This window comes from Manis pentadactyla, chromosome 3, assembly GCF_030020395.1.
Source record: "Manis pentadactyla isolate mManPen7 chromosome 3, mManPen7.hap1, whole genome shotgun sequence".
Lineage (NCBI taxonomy): Eukaryota > Metazoa > Chordata > Mammalia > Pholidota > Manidae > Manis > Manis pentadactyla.
The window spans coordinates 158,834,613-158,849,687 of record NC_080021.1 but is presented as its reverse complement, the minus strand read 5'-3'; the positions used below and the strand labels follow the sequence as shown (position 1 = coordinate 158,849,687).

The 15,075-nt window shown below is 38.7% G+C and overlaps 2 protein-coding genes across 11 annotated transcripts in view; one reads left to right on the top strand and one right to left on the bottom strand.

Moving 5' to 3' along the window:
• Positions 1 to 15,075, top strand: part of SPATA6L (spermatogenesis associated 6 like) — a 77,366-nt gene that overhangs the window by 13,967 nt on the left and 48,324 nt on the right. For 3 of the 10 annotated variants that reach the window (XM_057498635.1, XM_057498631.1, XM_057498632.1), the window contains exons 2-4: positions 6,436 to 6,573; positions 9,109 to 9,157; positions 11,916 to 11,957. In XM_057498635.1, coding sequence (XP_057354618.1) covers positions 6,436 to 6,573; positions 9,109 to 9,157; positions 11,916 to 11,957 — 229 coding nt within the window. Of the gene's footprint in view, positions 1 to 1,572; positions 2,753 to 6,177; positions 6,325 to 6,435; positions 6,574 to 9,108; positions 9,158 to 11,915; positions 11,958 to 15,075 lie in introns of those variants that run through there. The other 7 variants (XM_057498633.1, XM_036928372.2, XM_036928374.2 and 4 more) reach the window with 7 other exon arrangements.
• On the bottom strand, positions 4,797 to 6,153 carry PLPP6 (phospholipid phosphatase 6). Its single transcript, XM_036928386.2, has one exon. It carries the CDS (start codon positions 6,108 to 6,110, stop codon positions 5,238 to 5,240), a length of 873 nt encoding a protein of 290 aa, XP_036784281.1. The 5' UTR covers positions 6,111 to 6,153; the 3' UTR covers positions 4,797 to 5,237.

Genomic DNA, 15,075 nt, shown 5'->3' with positions numbered 1-15,075 from the left:
GAACCTCAAGTATAAATATCCCCCTATCAACTTATTTAAAACCCCAGGCAGACTAGCAGAAAAAGCTGTGCCTGGTGGTTTCTCATTCTGCATATTTAGTTTGTCCTGATGTGGTGATGTTGGTTTACAAACTCAGAGCTTCTCAGGTGAAATCAGAAACTGGCCTGCATATGCAGAGGGCAAGGAGATAACAGAAGAAAGAGGCAGATCACTCTATATTGGTAGGTGACAGTTTTAAAAAGCAAGGGAACTTGTATAGGAGTCTTGTCTTGGGTGGCCTTAAGACAAGTAGATCTCCACACTCATCCCCACCCCCAGCCCCAAATCCTAAAAATTTATATGAGGCCTCAGTTGGGCTCAGTCATGGTCTCAGCAGCACATTGTTCTCTTAGGGCTGTGTCCTTGAAATAGTTCCTACTTTGGGAACGGTGGGTAGACTGTATATTCCAAGCACAGGGGCAGGGGTAGCCAGATGGAGAGTCAGCTGGAGATCATGTCATCTTGATGATCTCCTCCAACAAGTGGGACCCTTCCCAACCCATGTACAGTAACTCCTAGAGACTGGCTTGACCATCTCTGCATTTAACATCTATTCAAAGATATTTATTGAGCATCATATGCTAGGTATTTAGAATACAAACTCTTAGCCATGCAGAACTTACCGTTTATGGAGTCCAATAACCAACAGTCAGAGGAACAAATGTAAAACTGCTATTGTGGCAATTGCTACAAAGAGGAGATACATATATTTCTAATTGATTCCTATTTGTCAGGGAAAGCATAAGAGAGGCCTGGGTTGGATATGTAAATCTGTGTACATGTGTTACTCCAAACTTACATTAGATGACACCTTAGATAAAAGGTATGGAGTGGATAAAGGGAAGGACCTAGAAACATTGCTTAGGCAGGGAGAGGTGGATGAGCAGAGACAGAAATAATGGCCAGAGAGCTGGAGGGAAACCAGAAGAGGGCTGTGCCCTAGTAGCTAAGCAAGGAGAGTCTAGGTATATCAAGGAGTGTTCAGTGAAGCAAGGAGAGTCCAGTTAAGACTAGGAAGAGTATAGGAAGAGACTATGTCTCTAGAGATTAATAGGGTTTCTATGTTGCAGGGGCAGTGATGTGGTAGGTTATACCTGGATTCAAATGTGGCTGCTTCTCTTTAGTTGTGTGGCCTTGGGCAAAAGGCTGTCTGGCCTCAGATTTTGTGAAATAGGGATAATAATACTCCCATAAAGAGTTATTATGGGGATGAAATGAATTATCATATGCAATGTGCTTAGTACTTCATAGGTCCTCAATAGAGATTGATTTCTCCCTTTTATTATGTCTTTGACCACTTATGTATTAATCTATTTTGGTTTGTTACTCTCCTTGATGTCTTAACATTGGTGTTGGTGACTTACCTGTGAGGGGCAATGCAGGTCCTGTCCCCATATATCCCAGTTCTAGTCTGAATGCCAGCAAACTGTTGTGAGCTGACCAATCAGTTCTCTGGATACTGTAGGCAGCCAAGCATGCACCTGTGTGCCTCTTGGTATGCAGACAGAGCACCAGGGACTGGATAAGGACACAATATACTCTCCTTCATCATACTGAGTTTCTCCCTTCAGGGAAAGGAACTCTAATTACTGAAATGAATAACTAATTCACGTCTCAGGACATCTTTCTGCACTTGCATAAATATACAATACAAAATATCAGTGATAAATGACTCCTCACAATTTAAGTTTTCCCCGAGACACCATTGACCCTCCTAGATTTTTTGCATTGGCTGAAAGCAGTCACTCCCTCCTCCCTTCCTTCATTTTTGTCTGCCAGATATAGTGAATGGGAAAAAAACTCAATTTTCCCTTCCGTTAAGAAATGTTGCTCTGCCTGCCACCTCTGACAGTTTTTACAGTGTGACCCTGACTTGGCAACTACAGTAACTACCCATTGGAAAATAATGTAATTCATGCTTGCCTTACATTAATTAAACCCTAGAAAGGAGAGACTGTTAAATATTTCTATTTTGGTTAACACGGGATATCTAACTTTGAAATCTCTTTAAGAACTATTCTTGTATTTCTAATTAGCAAACACGTTTAATTTCTTACTGACAGTGGTCACGTTATCCAAATCAAACATGAGGAGTACCTTTAGGGACAGGCTACTATATTAATCAGGAATTGTTACAGAAATTCCAGGGCTTGGGGGGCGTAGAGCTACTAAAAATTGTAATGAGTCTATGATTACACTCCACTTTTAGAATGGTCACTGTAACATTTAAAATAGCTATTGGGGCCATAAAGAGATTGGATTTGAAGGGTGGGTGGAAAGGAAACTAGTGCTTCTAGCGTGTCGAGAGATTCCGCCGCTACCGCAGGTCAGGGTTATTCTCCCTCCGCCGTCTCGCACCTCAGGCGGCGCGCACGCCTGCGCGGGGGCCTCGCTCGCGTTCCGGGGTGGAAGGTTGAGCGTTTGAGTGTCCATGGCAACGCGACGCCTCCGCCTTCTGGGAGCCTCGGATTCAGCTGCCGCTCTGTGAGTCGCGTCCAGGTGGGAGGGACCTGGGCTGGGGCCGGGGGAGACGGATGGGGGCACCAGAGGGTGGGGGCTGGGGAAGCTGCTGGGAACATTTCCTTACGCATTGAGCTAAAGTAAGAAAAATCAGCCTAAAGGTCAGCACAAAAGGATTTTTTTCATTCCAGTCCTTTCGCCCACGCAGGGGAGGATGCCTCTGGAGGTGGTAGTGGAGCTGCAAATCCGGGCGGTAAGAGAGCTCCACGAACCTCCGCCCTTGCCCCAAATCCTACAGTTCTATCTGTAGTTAGTAACAGACTGTCAGCAGCTTTGCCTCCAAGTTATAGAGGCTTCTCTGCTGGCCGTGATTACAAGCCCAATGCTGTTAGGTTATGGCCATGCAAAATCTGGTTAACCTCCATAGAAGTGAGGAGTACTGTGGTTTCATCATACATACAGCTCTGTAACAAAGATCAAAGTTTCTTGGGTTTGTACCACTTTGCTGGCAGCAAAATAGGACCAGACAATATCAACTATGCTGTATCGACTACAAACTTTCAAAATTGTGCAGTAAGATGAAGGACCTTTGAGAAGCTGAGTGGTAAATCGGTCTTCCTCTTCATGAAGGCAAATATCAAACACGTTTTCATCTATTTCCTTCAATATTAATAGTTAACTTTATTTTGATTTTTAAAAGGCATTCGTCAGTGTACAGGCGAAATTAGTTTTCTACTCTACAGTACTTAGTTTTTTTCAGGTGACTTGATTTATCTTTAAAAGCCAGCACACTCAGGCCCCAGCAGTTAAGACAGGGAGCTCCAGAAGTATAACCAGGAACCAAAAGGTGAGCCTAATTTCGAGTCCTTAATATTCAGGCTTGTGGACACTGCAAGAGGAAATATCATTGCTTCTACAGTTAAAGAATCTAAGGTTAAATAGTAAAGCAAACCACTCAGAGCTTCACAGTTTGGCTGATTCAGCAAGTGGAAATATCATTGCTTCCAAATATCTGGCCTGAATATTTCTGCAGTTAAAGAATCTCTCTAAGGTTAAATAGTAAAGCAAACCATTTAGAGCTTCACAGTTTGGCTGATTCAGCAAGTGACGAGGTAAGACTGTGTTCAGGATGTGGGAATGCAAATGATTTTATTTTGAAGAATATTTGTTCCTCTTTCAGTGTCCCTCTCAGACTCAAGAAAGTTTACCCTTTCACCCCATCTACTTGTCATAGCCATTCTCCAGATTCCTATGTACACCTCTGTATCAATGGCTATAATCCTGTTTATAAATGTCAAAATAATTGGTCAGTAAGATTATCTCAAGACACCAGTTCCACAGATAATTTAAAGGTTATTTTCAGATAGAGCAGTATTTAAAGCATACCCTTTGGTCTTTCCTGGTCAAATAATAATGAGCAGAGTCCACCCTGCACTTGGTGGCCTTTGGTCTTGTGATTTGGGGAGGCACCATGGATAAACTGCTTTAAATGTAAAGGTCAATGTAAATGGAAATTTAGGAGTTAGTTATACCTTGTGCCTGGTATAGCAATATAGGCTCCTCCTAATGAATTTCAAGTTAAATACTTTGACCTAAAGTGTGCTGTATGCAGGGAAGTGTAATTTCATTTGGAAAACTATAACATACAGGGTCATTCTTGTGGTATATATGAGAAACCTTATGCTCTTGCATTGCAAAGAATCAAACTGCTTTCTTGTTTTATTGCCTCAGCAGAGGAGCACTATTATTTATTCAGTAGAGATGATGGGCAGCATGGTCCCATCTCCTGCCTTACTGGTCCATTGACATAAAATGTGGTCAGCCTAGCACGAGACTCAGGTCCTCTGACTTCCACAAAAACAGCTTTTCAGCCCTCTGTCATGCCATGCTATTTATTGTCAACAGAATTAAGCATGAGGCCATGGTTCCATCTTTCCTTTCCTATGGGTACCATAGATATGTCCAACTTTAAATGTTTCTTCTTCAAGTAAGTTCTTGACTTGTTCTCTGAATGCAATAAATCAATACTAGAGAGTATTGGGAAATAAGTGTCTAAAAAATCCTTTGAGGAGGTAGAGGCAAAGGAGAGAAATATATGTACTATAACCTCTTCTCACTATCCAATCTGCAAAGATGAAAGGGACAAGGAACTAAAAAAGCTTACCAAAAAAAATCAGTATTAAGACATCACCCCAACTGTGGCAACAGATCCTCAGGGAATAAATTAGAAACACCCATGTCTTAGGCTTTTAAAATACTGTTTAAAATCTACCTCAGGAAAAGAACTAGGACTAATACATGGCTCAGTTGCATGTATATTTACAGAATGAAGATCACATTCTTATTTTCAGTGTTCAATTTACAAGTGGTATGTTGACTCACGGGATTACTACAAAACATAAAATTTACTGATGTCAACTTGAAGAAACAGCAACATTATAATCACCCCAGCTTGGTTTCTTTGCAGTTCTCCTGGAGATATAAACAGTTGTTGAATAACTACATAATAGAGGGATTTTTTTTTTTTTTTGCTCTCTATAATATGGCTGTGATCAGTAACAGCCAGCATGGTGCTCCAGCCTAGCAACCCATCAAGATGGTAGGACACCTAAAATCCCGAAGGAAGCCAGAAATGTCCTTAGAGGGTCAAGCAGGATGGCTGCTGGTTTACGTCGGCATCACCACATGTGGAAAGCTTCAGATCTCTCGGTGGTGCCGTAACTAATGAAATGGTGTCATTATTGGTTCCACAGTACAAAGAGCACGGCAGCATTGTGCGGTGAAAGCCAGCAATAGTTCACGATAACGTACTGCATGTAGCCCAGAAGAAAGCCAAAAGCCACGTCGGACACATTGTGCCTCCCCAGCATGACCCTGGAGTGGCCCAAGATGAGGGCCCACAGTACCACCAGCACCCTTAGCGGAATGGCCAGCACTAGGTGGTTCAGGATAAACCGTGCCACCAGGGCAGCCCTGGTGGCATGGCCCGAGGGGAAGGAGTACTTGTCCACCGAGAAGGTGACAAACATGTCCATTTGGTTGTGGGCCGGACGGCGCCTGCGGACCAACCCTTTGATCAGGGACACGAGCAGCAGGTCCAACAGCAAGGCGAAGAGCAAGTTCATAAGCACCTCGCGCCCAGCCCAGCTGTCGCTCTTGTACAGGCAATAGAGGGTGCCCAGCAGCCAGGGGATTCCGTGACCCGAGATCTCCAGCAGCTTCATGAGGGGTCGCACGCTACCCCAGGACGAGCTCTCCTCGGCGCACACCCCTAGCTTCTTGGACAGCCAGAGGTCAATGGCCAGCAGGGAGCGCAGGGCGATGACCAGGAAGGACGGGTTCAGGTCCAAGCAGTCCTCCTCGGCCGGCGGGGGCGGCGGCGTCTGCGAGGGGCCCGCCGCAGCCGAGGGATAGGACCCGCGGCGGTGCACCGGGCTCTCGGAGGCGCGCAGCCGGGCGCAGGTGGGGTCCGCGCCCGGCGCGCGGCTGCTGAGCAGTGACTGGAACTCGAACCTGCCGCCGCCGCCGTGGGCCGGGCTGCCGGGGCTGCCGCTGCTTGAGGCGGAGGCGCCCAGCGGACGTCCCTCGACGTTCCTCCGGGGGCTGGGCATCGCGGCGAGGCCCGGACCCCAGGAGCCGGTCGGCCTAAGGAGCGGCTTCCCGGCACTGCAGCCTCTTCCGCTTCCGCACTGCTATCCTAGAGGGGCGGGGACAGGAGCCCACGAGAGGACGACCGTGACACCTGGCGGAGACGTGGGAGGAAGCTGGGCTTTCCAACTTGAGGGAGACGAGAGGGGAGGGTGTTGTGGGAGACACAGGTGAGAGGTGCGATGGGGGTGGAAATTTGACTTTGTCTATGGGAGGTTATGGAAAATAGAGCCCAGTCAAAAAAACGAAACAAATGCTGTTCTCCATTTTTTATCCTTTGTTTTTAAGATTTCTTGCCCAGGAGTGTTCCTTCCTGGCAAGCAAGATGTGTACCTTGGAGTTTACCTTCTGAGTCAGTACCTGGAGACAAACTGCTTTCCCTCTGTGTTCCCTATTATGATTCAGCAGAACATGAGATTTGAAAAGGTGATTTTGACTTTCTCATTGCTAAGTAGAGAAATTTAAGTTTTGCTGTCTAAACATCATTTAATGGTTCTTAGAACACTTATAAAACTTGTATAAATTTACTTTAAAAATTACCTCAGCACAGTGTTATTCGAGGACTTACTTTTGCAACCCAGGTCTTAGCCAAGTTCTGTCAACCTAGTGCTAAATACTCTGGTCGATGTTTTCTATTCTTGGAACTCCCATGGCATTTTCTAACTGGAACAGAAAGAGCATTTTCGGAACGTTTTTCAAAGTGTTAGAGGCCATTTAAATTACGTTTATGACTGGGATTATCAATAAACTAGTGGACTTTAGAAGTAAACTTTTTAGACTCAGAAATATAATGAAAAACTATAACAAATTAGTTAAATCCTGGTTCTGACATCCTGTAACAAAAAGAAGGCTTCATATTTATTGAGTTTTCTTAGGTCCTACCTGATTTATTTAGCTACAATGTTAAAGGCTAGAATTCCCATGAATGTGACACGATGGAGTCAGAACATTACCAATATTCCTCCCACTTTAGTTTAGAATATTAATTTCATTATTATGTCATCGCTGTCAATCTTCTGAGGCATTTTTTTTTTTGGAATTCGGCGATGACATCAGTTTTAGCCTTGATAAGCCTAATGATTCTGCCCCAAACAATATCACTGAGGTGGTTTTATTGGGAAGGAGATGAGTATAGGGAGGCTAAAGGGTAAAGCCTATAACTTTTAAAGGTTTGGGTGGCAGTCCAGCAATGACTTGCCTGTTTTCTACGTGAGAATGGGAGAGGTGAGGATTGGTTTTCTAAAGGGCTAGCGCTGTATATAGTATGTTTATAAATCACAGCTTGTTCATTTAAATAGAATCTGGTTGATACTGAACTGGTTGGATAAGGAAAGGAACAAATGGCTATAACTTTGGAACATACAGTCAGAATCCAAAGGAACCTTCTTCTATCACTTAGATGTTGGTAGTGACAAAAACCAGGTAGTGAAAATCCAATCTATTTTTTCCCTAAGAGGTTCCCTACTAGTTTTATCGATTTAAAGTTTGCTTCTGAAGAAGACTTTAAAAGTCTATCTATAAGAAGCCCAAGAACACAAAATTGTAGAGGCACAGAATGATGAATCTGTAAATGACGTTGGAGGTCATCTAGTCCCACCTCGTTGACTTGTAGAAGGAGGGGGGTGAACCTTAGGGTCACACTCTAGATGCCATTGCTGTGCTTTTGCAAAGCTGTACATTTGAGCTTACTAGTCAAATGTAATCATAGAACATTTTTCATTTTATAAGTGCAGTTATTTAAAAGCTTGAAAAATTGCTCTTTTGTGTGAGCTGTTTGGGTTCTTATTCCAGCTTTTGTCCAGTTGGTTCTAGCTTTCTTGTATGTGTTCTGTTCTCTAGCTACAAATACTTTCAGCAAGCAGCAAAAACATTTTCTCTTCATTGGACCTTCTGTGTAATTCAAAATGGAATGTTCTAAAGCATTTGGATAAATAAAATACTCATCATAAATCATAAAGAATATATGAACTGTTGTGTTTGAGCACTTCAGGTTGATCCCTTTACTCGCTAGGACTGTACTTGAGAAAATCCTTAGACATGGATGAAGCAAAGAGATGCAGTTATACTGAAATAATTCAGGGAGAAAAACCTCACCCACATTTGCTTAATAAATCCAAGTCAATAAGACAAAAAATGAGTTACAGGGGGCAGTCTCCATTTTTGTAGTTAAACCTGGCTTTGGATCAAGAGCAGGTTTTAACCATGTTTGAATTTAGAAACCATTTAAATCAGAACCTTAATGCCTAAAATCAAACTATGCTGAAAACTTTTATTTCTTGCATGGTTTTAGAGTTCAGGGAGAGGAGCTTGGGATGCCTTGTATTTCAGTTCTATCCAGACCCTTTTATCTCAAGAATAAATTTAGTAAATTTGGCTAGACAGGTATTGCAGTTTTTCTTGTGCTTCATGATACACTTAAAAACTTAGTTCTCCCTCTTTCTAGTCATTTTGGGTTCTGTGAGAGTGGAGCCACTAGTACTCAGCTCTTCTTTTGTGTTACATATAGAATTTTTATTTATGTTTCTTTGTAGCACAGCCAATTACTTGGGAAGAGAAATAATTAATTTAACAACATTTAATGGATATTTGTGGTATGCAGAATGTTTTTCTAGGTACTCAAACAAGACTCATTGAGGTTGATGCCAGATGCGTTTTAGCAGCAAACTGTATAGGCCAAGTTGATGATATTTTGAGTAGGTGGTAGATTTAGCTGAGATTTAGCTTAGATTCAGCTAAGATTTCTTTGTACTTGATCTGTGTTAATTCTCATTCATTTATTCTATAGTCACTTACTGGACTTTTAACTACATACCTGTTAAAGGTACTCCTGTTGAACCATAAAATAGTATGTGGCTGAATTTGACATGTGTTAATTATTTGGAAGAGTATTATTTACAGTTTCTGTAGTTATATATTAATGAAACATTGAAATTTTATTTTCCCCATATTTTTTTCCTGCAGGTATTTGAAAATGCAATAGATCCTGGAGCTGTAGCAGACATTTTGGAAAGTAGGTACTCTTAAAAAAAAAATTCTGTGTATGTAATTCACAGATATAAAATTCTACTATTTTCTAAGTTGCAATACTTCCATGTTTGATCCATATTTTATTCAAGAGAGTCTATGTAAAATCTGAATCACATTTTTTATTCTATTATAAACCCTTTTTTAGATATAGATAAGGTTTACTGGATGGTACAATTCTGTTTGCTTATTACAATTGAATGGTTTTTGTATACTCACAGAGTTGTGTAACCACCAGGATAATTTTAAAACAACATTTTCATCACTATAGAAAAAAATCTCTGTACTCATTCTTTCTTATCCCTCCCAGCCCTAGGCAACTACTAACTAATCTTTCTGTCTGTATAGATTTGCTTGTTCTGGATATTTCATACAAATGGAATTATACAATATGTGGTCCTTTGTGACTGGTTTCTTTCAGTTATTGTAACATTTTCAAGGTTCATCCTTACTATAGTATGTGTCAGTACTTCATTTCTTCTTATGGCCAAATAGTGTTCCATTCTATGGATGTACCACATTTTGTTTATCCATTTAGTAGTTGATGAACATTTGGGTTTTTTCCCACTTCAAGGCTGTGATAAATAATGCTGCTATATTTATGTGCTAGTTTTTTTTATGGACATATATTTTTGTTTCTTTTGGGTATGTACCTGGGAGTGGAACTTCTGGGTCATATGGTAACTCTTTAATCTTTTGAGGAATTTCTATACCATTTGCTATCTAGCAGCTGCATTATCTTACATTCCACCAGGAATGTATGAGAGTTCCATTTCTCCAAATTCTGGCTAACACTTGTTATTATCTATCCTTTTGATTGGTAGCCATCCTTGTGGGTGTGAAGTGATATGTCATTGTGGTTTTGATTTGCATTTCTCTGATAGCTAATGATGTTAAACATTTTTTCATGTGTGTATTGGCCATCTGTATATCTCTTTTGGAGAAATGTCTATTCAGATTCTTTGCTTATATTTTAATTGGGTTATTTGTCATTTGTCTTTATTATTGAGTTGTAAGTTTATATGTTATAGATACAAGTTCCATAAATGTATGATTGACAAATATTTTCTCCCATCCTTTGGACTGTATTTTTACTTTCTTGGTGATATTCTTTGAAACACAGAAGTTTTTAATTTGGGTGAGCTCTATCTATTTTTGCTAACTTGTGTTTATAATGTCATAACTAAGAAACCATGGCCTTATTCAAGTCACAGAGATTTAGGTCCATGTTTTTTTCTAAGAATTTTCTAGTTTTAGCTCTTATATTTAGTTCTATGATATGTATTGAATTTTTAAAAAATGTCATGAAGTAGGAATCCAACCTCATTCTTTCGCATCTGAATATCCAGTTGCCCCAGCACCATTTATTGATGAGTATCTCTTCCCCATTGAATGGTCTTAGCATCTTTGTTGAAAATCAATTGACTGTACATGTTAGGGTTGAGTTTTGAGCTCTCAATTCTATTTTCATTTTGATCCATATGTCTATCATTATGCCAATACTATACAATTTTGATTGTTGTAGGTTTTTAGTAAGTTTTGAAATCAGGAAATGTGAGTCCTCCAGCTTAGTTCTGCTTTTCCAAGACTGTTTTTGCTATTTGGATTTCCTTGGTTGTCCATATGAAGGTTAACATCAGCTTGTCATTTTTTACAAAGAGGCAAGTTAGGATGTTGATAAAGATTGCATTGAAATATAGTTCAACTTTGGGGAATATTGCTATCTTAACAATATTAAGTCTTCTAATCCATGAATGTGGGATGTGATGAGAATTAATTGAATGTAAGGAATTTAGAGCCTGAGACAAATTAAGTGCCTAGCATTACCATTGGGATGATGGTTGGAAAACCTAAAATTATGGGCTGTCTTGGTATTTAAGGTTCTTGGCATTTAAAAATCAGTCCTCATGCATTCATACGTTTTGCATTAGTCTGTAAGGGAGAATTTTACTTTTACTGTATATTTTCTCTAGATTTTTTGAGATATAATTGACATATAACATTGTACAAGTTTAAGATGTACAACATGCACATTTGATACACATACATTGCAAAATGATTACCAATATAGAGTTGGCTAATGCCTCCATCACATCACATAATTACCACTTATTTTTTGTGGTGAGAATGTTTAAGACCTATTTTCTTAGCAACTTTTAAGTATATAATACAGTATTATTAACTGTAACCATTAGTGTCTATTTTTAAATGTTTCACTTTTAAGATTTTGTAGGAATTATCTTTATTGATTATTTTTAAGATTTGAATTTTATTCTTGTCCTATAGACATTGTAAATGGGTTCACTATTTATAAACACATTTTAGATTCAGGAAACTTAAAAAAATGTTATATTTTGTGTCTAATTTATATTGTTATATAGCATACTGTTTCAAGCCAAACAAACATTTGTAGGTTAATGGGTGACAATTGTATTTTGAATTTTTGAAATTAAAAGTTTATTGCTAAGTGCTTGAGTGATTTATGAATGCATTTTTAGGAGAGAAAAATATTGCACCTGTTTTGTCAATACTTTTCAGGGCTGAAATGCTATTTTTATAAGTCACTTACTCTCATTCTATGCCCTTGATTTATTGAGTCTAGGAATACCTGAGTCATTGTTGGTATGGTACTTATTAGTATTATTAATAAAGTAAATGGGATGTTATGGCAGTTTTAAACTTAACAATTAATGAAAAACCCTGGCAATTTTTGAAGTATTAAAATCTTATTTTTTCCTTTTTAGGCTTCTTAACCAGGTTTGAATTAATACAGCTAGTGCCTCCAGGTAATTTGCTAGTAAATGCATTTCTAAATTAGCTTAATTACATTTTTAAAGGATTTTGACATGATAGAATGGGGACTTGTATTTAAAAGTTGTGCTTTATGTAACACTTGCTTTTTGCCCCCACCAGTCAGCTTGAGTTTTGTCCACTCTCAGAGTAACTTTGTGGGTTTGGTAGCAATGAGCAAAAGTTAAAGTTAAAGAGTTAAAAGTTAAAGCAAGAGTTAAAGAGGTTTTTTGGCTTTCCATTTTTTCATAACGTTATCTAATTATCAAACAATTTTTTCAGTCTTGGTTCAGTTTCTTTAAAGTTTTTGCCTTTGGCTATGTTCTAGTTTATGATGTGTATAAAACCCAAAGCCATCTTTGCTATTAGATGCTAGAACAAGGACGGCAAACTATAGCCCCCTGACCAAAACCAGCCTGTAGTCTGTTTTTATGTGGCCTGTGAGCTAAATTTCTACATTTTTTAAAAAAGAGAGATTTAATTAATATACTATAAAATTCACCATTTTCAAGTGCATAAATCAGTTGTTTTAGTATGTTCACAAGGTTGTGCAACCATAACCACTACCTAATTCCAGAATATTTTTATTACCCTAAAGAAAAAAGAAACCCCATGCTCATTAGTAGTCACTCCTCATTCCCCCCTCCTCAGAGCCTCCTGTCACCACTAACTTGTCTCTATTGATTTGCCTTTCTGGACTTTTAATATGTGGCCTTTTGTGTCTGGCTTTTTTCACTTAGCATGTTTTCAAGGTTCACCCGTGTTGTTTTATGTCTCAGTATTTTATTCCTTTTTATGGATGAATAATACTCTTTTATATGGTGCCAAAATGGATATATGACAGTTTATCCATTCATCAGTTGATGGACATTTGGGTTGTTTCCATTTTTTAGATATTATGAATAACATAGCTATCAACAGTCATGTACAAGTCATATGGATTTGTGTGTTCATTTCTCTTGGGCATAAAGCCTATGAGTGGAACTGCTGTCGGTAACTCCATGTTTGACTTTTTAAGGAACTGCCAAACTGTCTTTCGTTCTTAGATTTTTAAATAGTTGGAAAATAAATTTTTGAAAGACCCAATATGTTGTGATGTGAAAATTATATCAAATTCAGCATTCTTTGTTCCATGAAGTTTTATTGGAAAACAGCTATGATCAATTTATTTAAGTTTTGTTTATGGCTGCTTTCACGCCACAGTGACTGAGTAGTGGTGACCATAGACTTGCAAAGTTTAAAATATTTACTATGTGGCCCTTTAAAGAAAACGGTCGTGCCTCTATGCTGGAATTATGGGGCTTCAGGAGGAAACTGTCCCGTGGTGCCTTTGCTTCATGGTGTGTCTTGAATGGCCTGAGACCTGAGCTAATGAGAGAGAGTTGGAACTGCCACCTGATGGCACCAGTTCTCATACATAGTTTTCAAGGTGGCTGATTATTTTGTCATTTTGGAGTCATTCACATGTGTGTGTGTGAGAGAGAAAGAGAAAGTATCCTTAAAACTCAGAAACATTTTTAATTTTCTCTAATCTTTGCTATTATAGGATGCCAAAATGAAAATAAGTTTCACAGTTTTTATTTGCTGTAAGAAACATCCCTAAATGATGAGAAAACTTTTTTTATATTTTAGTGAACATGTTTCTAAATATTTCTGTCTGGATAAAAGAACACAGAGATAGGGAATTTTTACATAACCAGCATCACATACATTTTCTTCTGTTACTAGCTTCCCCCATTACATATCACTGTTACATTGTCATTTCTAAAAGGATAGATTTACATCATTATCTTTAATAGCTCTGAAGAATTTCATTAATCGTGTGTTTTTATAAGTCTATAAACAGTAGTATATAGTATTTAGGGTTTTGCTTTTTCACTCTATAGTATTACCTGCAGTTTACTTGTTTGTCATTTTCAATAGCTATGTATTTTTCTATTCTGTTATAATTATTCTTAAATTGATATTGTGCATTTAGGCTACATTTGTTCTTCACATATTTATAAAAATTATTTTTTTCTCAGGATATTTGTAAAGAATAGAATTACAGTAATTTCCCCATACCTGCTATTTTGCTTTCCATGGTTTGAGTTACTGGTGGACAACCAAGGTGCAGAAGCAGATGATCTTCCTTCTGATTTAACGTCAGAAGGTCAATGGTAGCCTAACGCTATCTCACAATGCCTACCTCATTCACCTCACTTCATCTCATCACATAGGTATTTTATTATTTCATATGATCACAGGAAGAAGGGTGAGTCCAGTGCAGTAAGATATTTTGAGAGAGACACTGACATAACTTTTATTACAGTATGCTGTTATAATTGCTCTATTTTATTATTAGTTGTTAATCTCTTACTGTGCCTTATTTGTAAATTAAACATTATCATAGGTTTGTATGTATAGGAAAAAACATAGTATACATAGGGTTTGGTATTGTCTGTGGTTTCAGGCATCCACTAGGAACATTAAAATATATCCCCTGTGGATAAGGGGGGTCTTCTGCACTAGATTGAACCATATGTAACCTGAGAGTAAACTGATCCCCCGCAACTTTCATTATTTCTACTGCATTCAGTGTATATAGTGTGCCCAATTCTCCATATCTTATCTAATGCTGATATTATCATTTGGATGTACTGTATTTACCAAGTATGTAATAATTTCTTTAAAATGTATTTTCTGGCCTTTTTCTTTTTTTAAGAATATTTTGTGGAATCCTTAAATTTAAAATTTACTTCTTAAAATTTTCCATTTTTCCATATGGTGATTTTCTTTCTTCTATATAATGTGACTGTCAGGGTCCTTTGATTACTTGTGAATTGATGTCTGAATCATAACATTGCATTCCTTTTGGTATAAATTTCTGATATTTTTACCAAAGCTTTTAAATCAGTTATGTTCAGTGTATGTATTTCCCTTGTTTTGTTGCATTATTTTGATATTTTATTGTGTGAACTTCTTCCTAAGAAAGCATGAGAGAAGGAAGGTGGGCTGGGCAGTTGGTTCAGCTAAAGCAGAGGTGACCATGGAGGCTTTTGTGAGGATCCTAGTCCTGCCTGCTGGGGCTGTCCCTAAAGCAGGTCAGGGTCCCCTGAGGAGTAGAGTGGACCC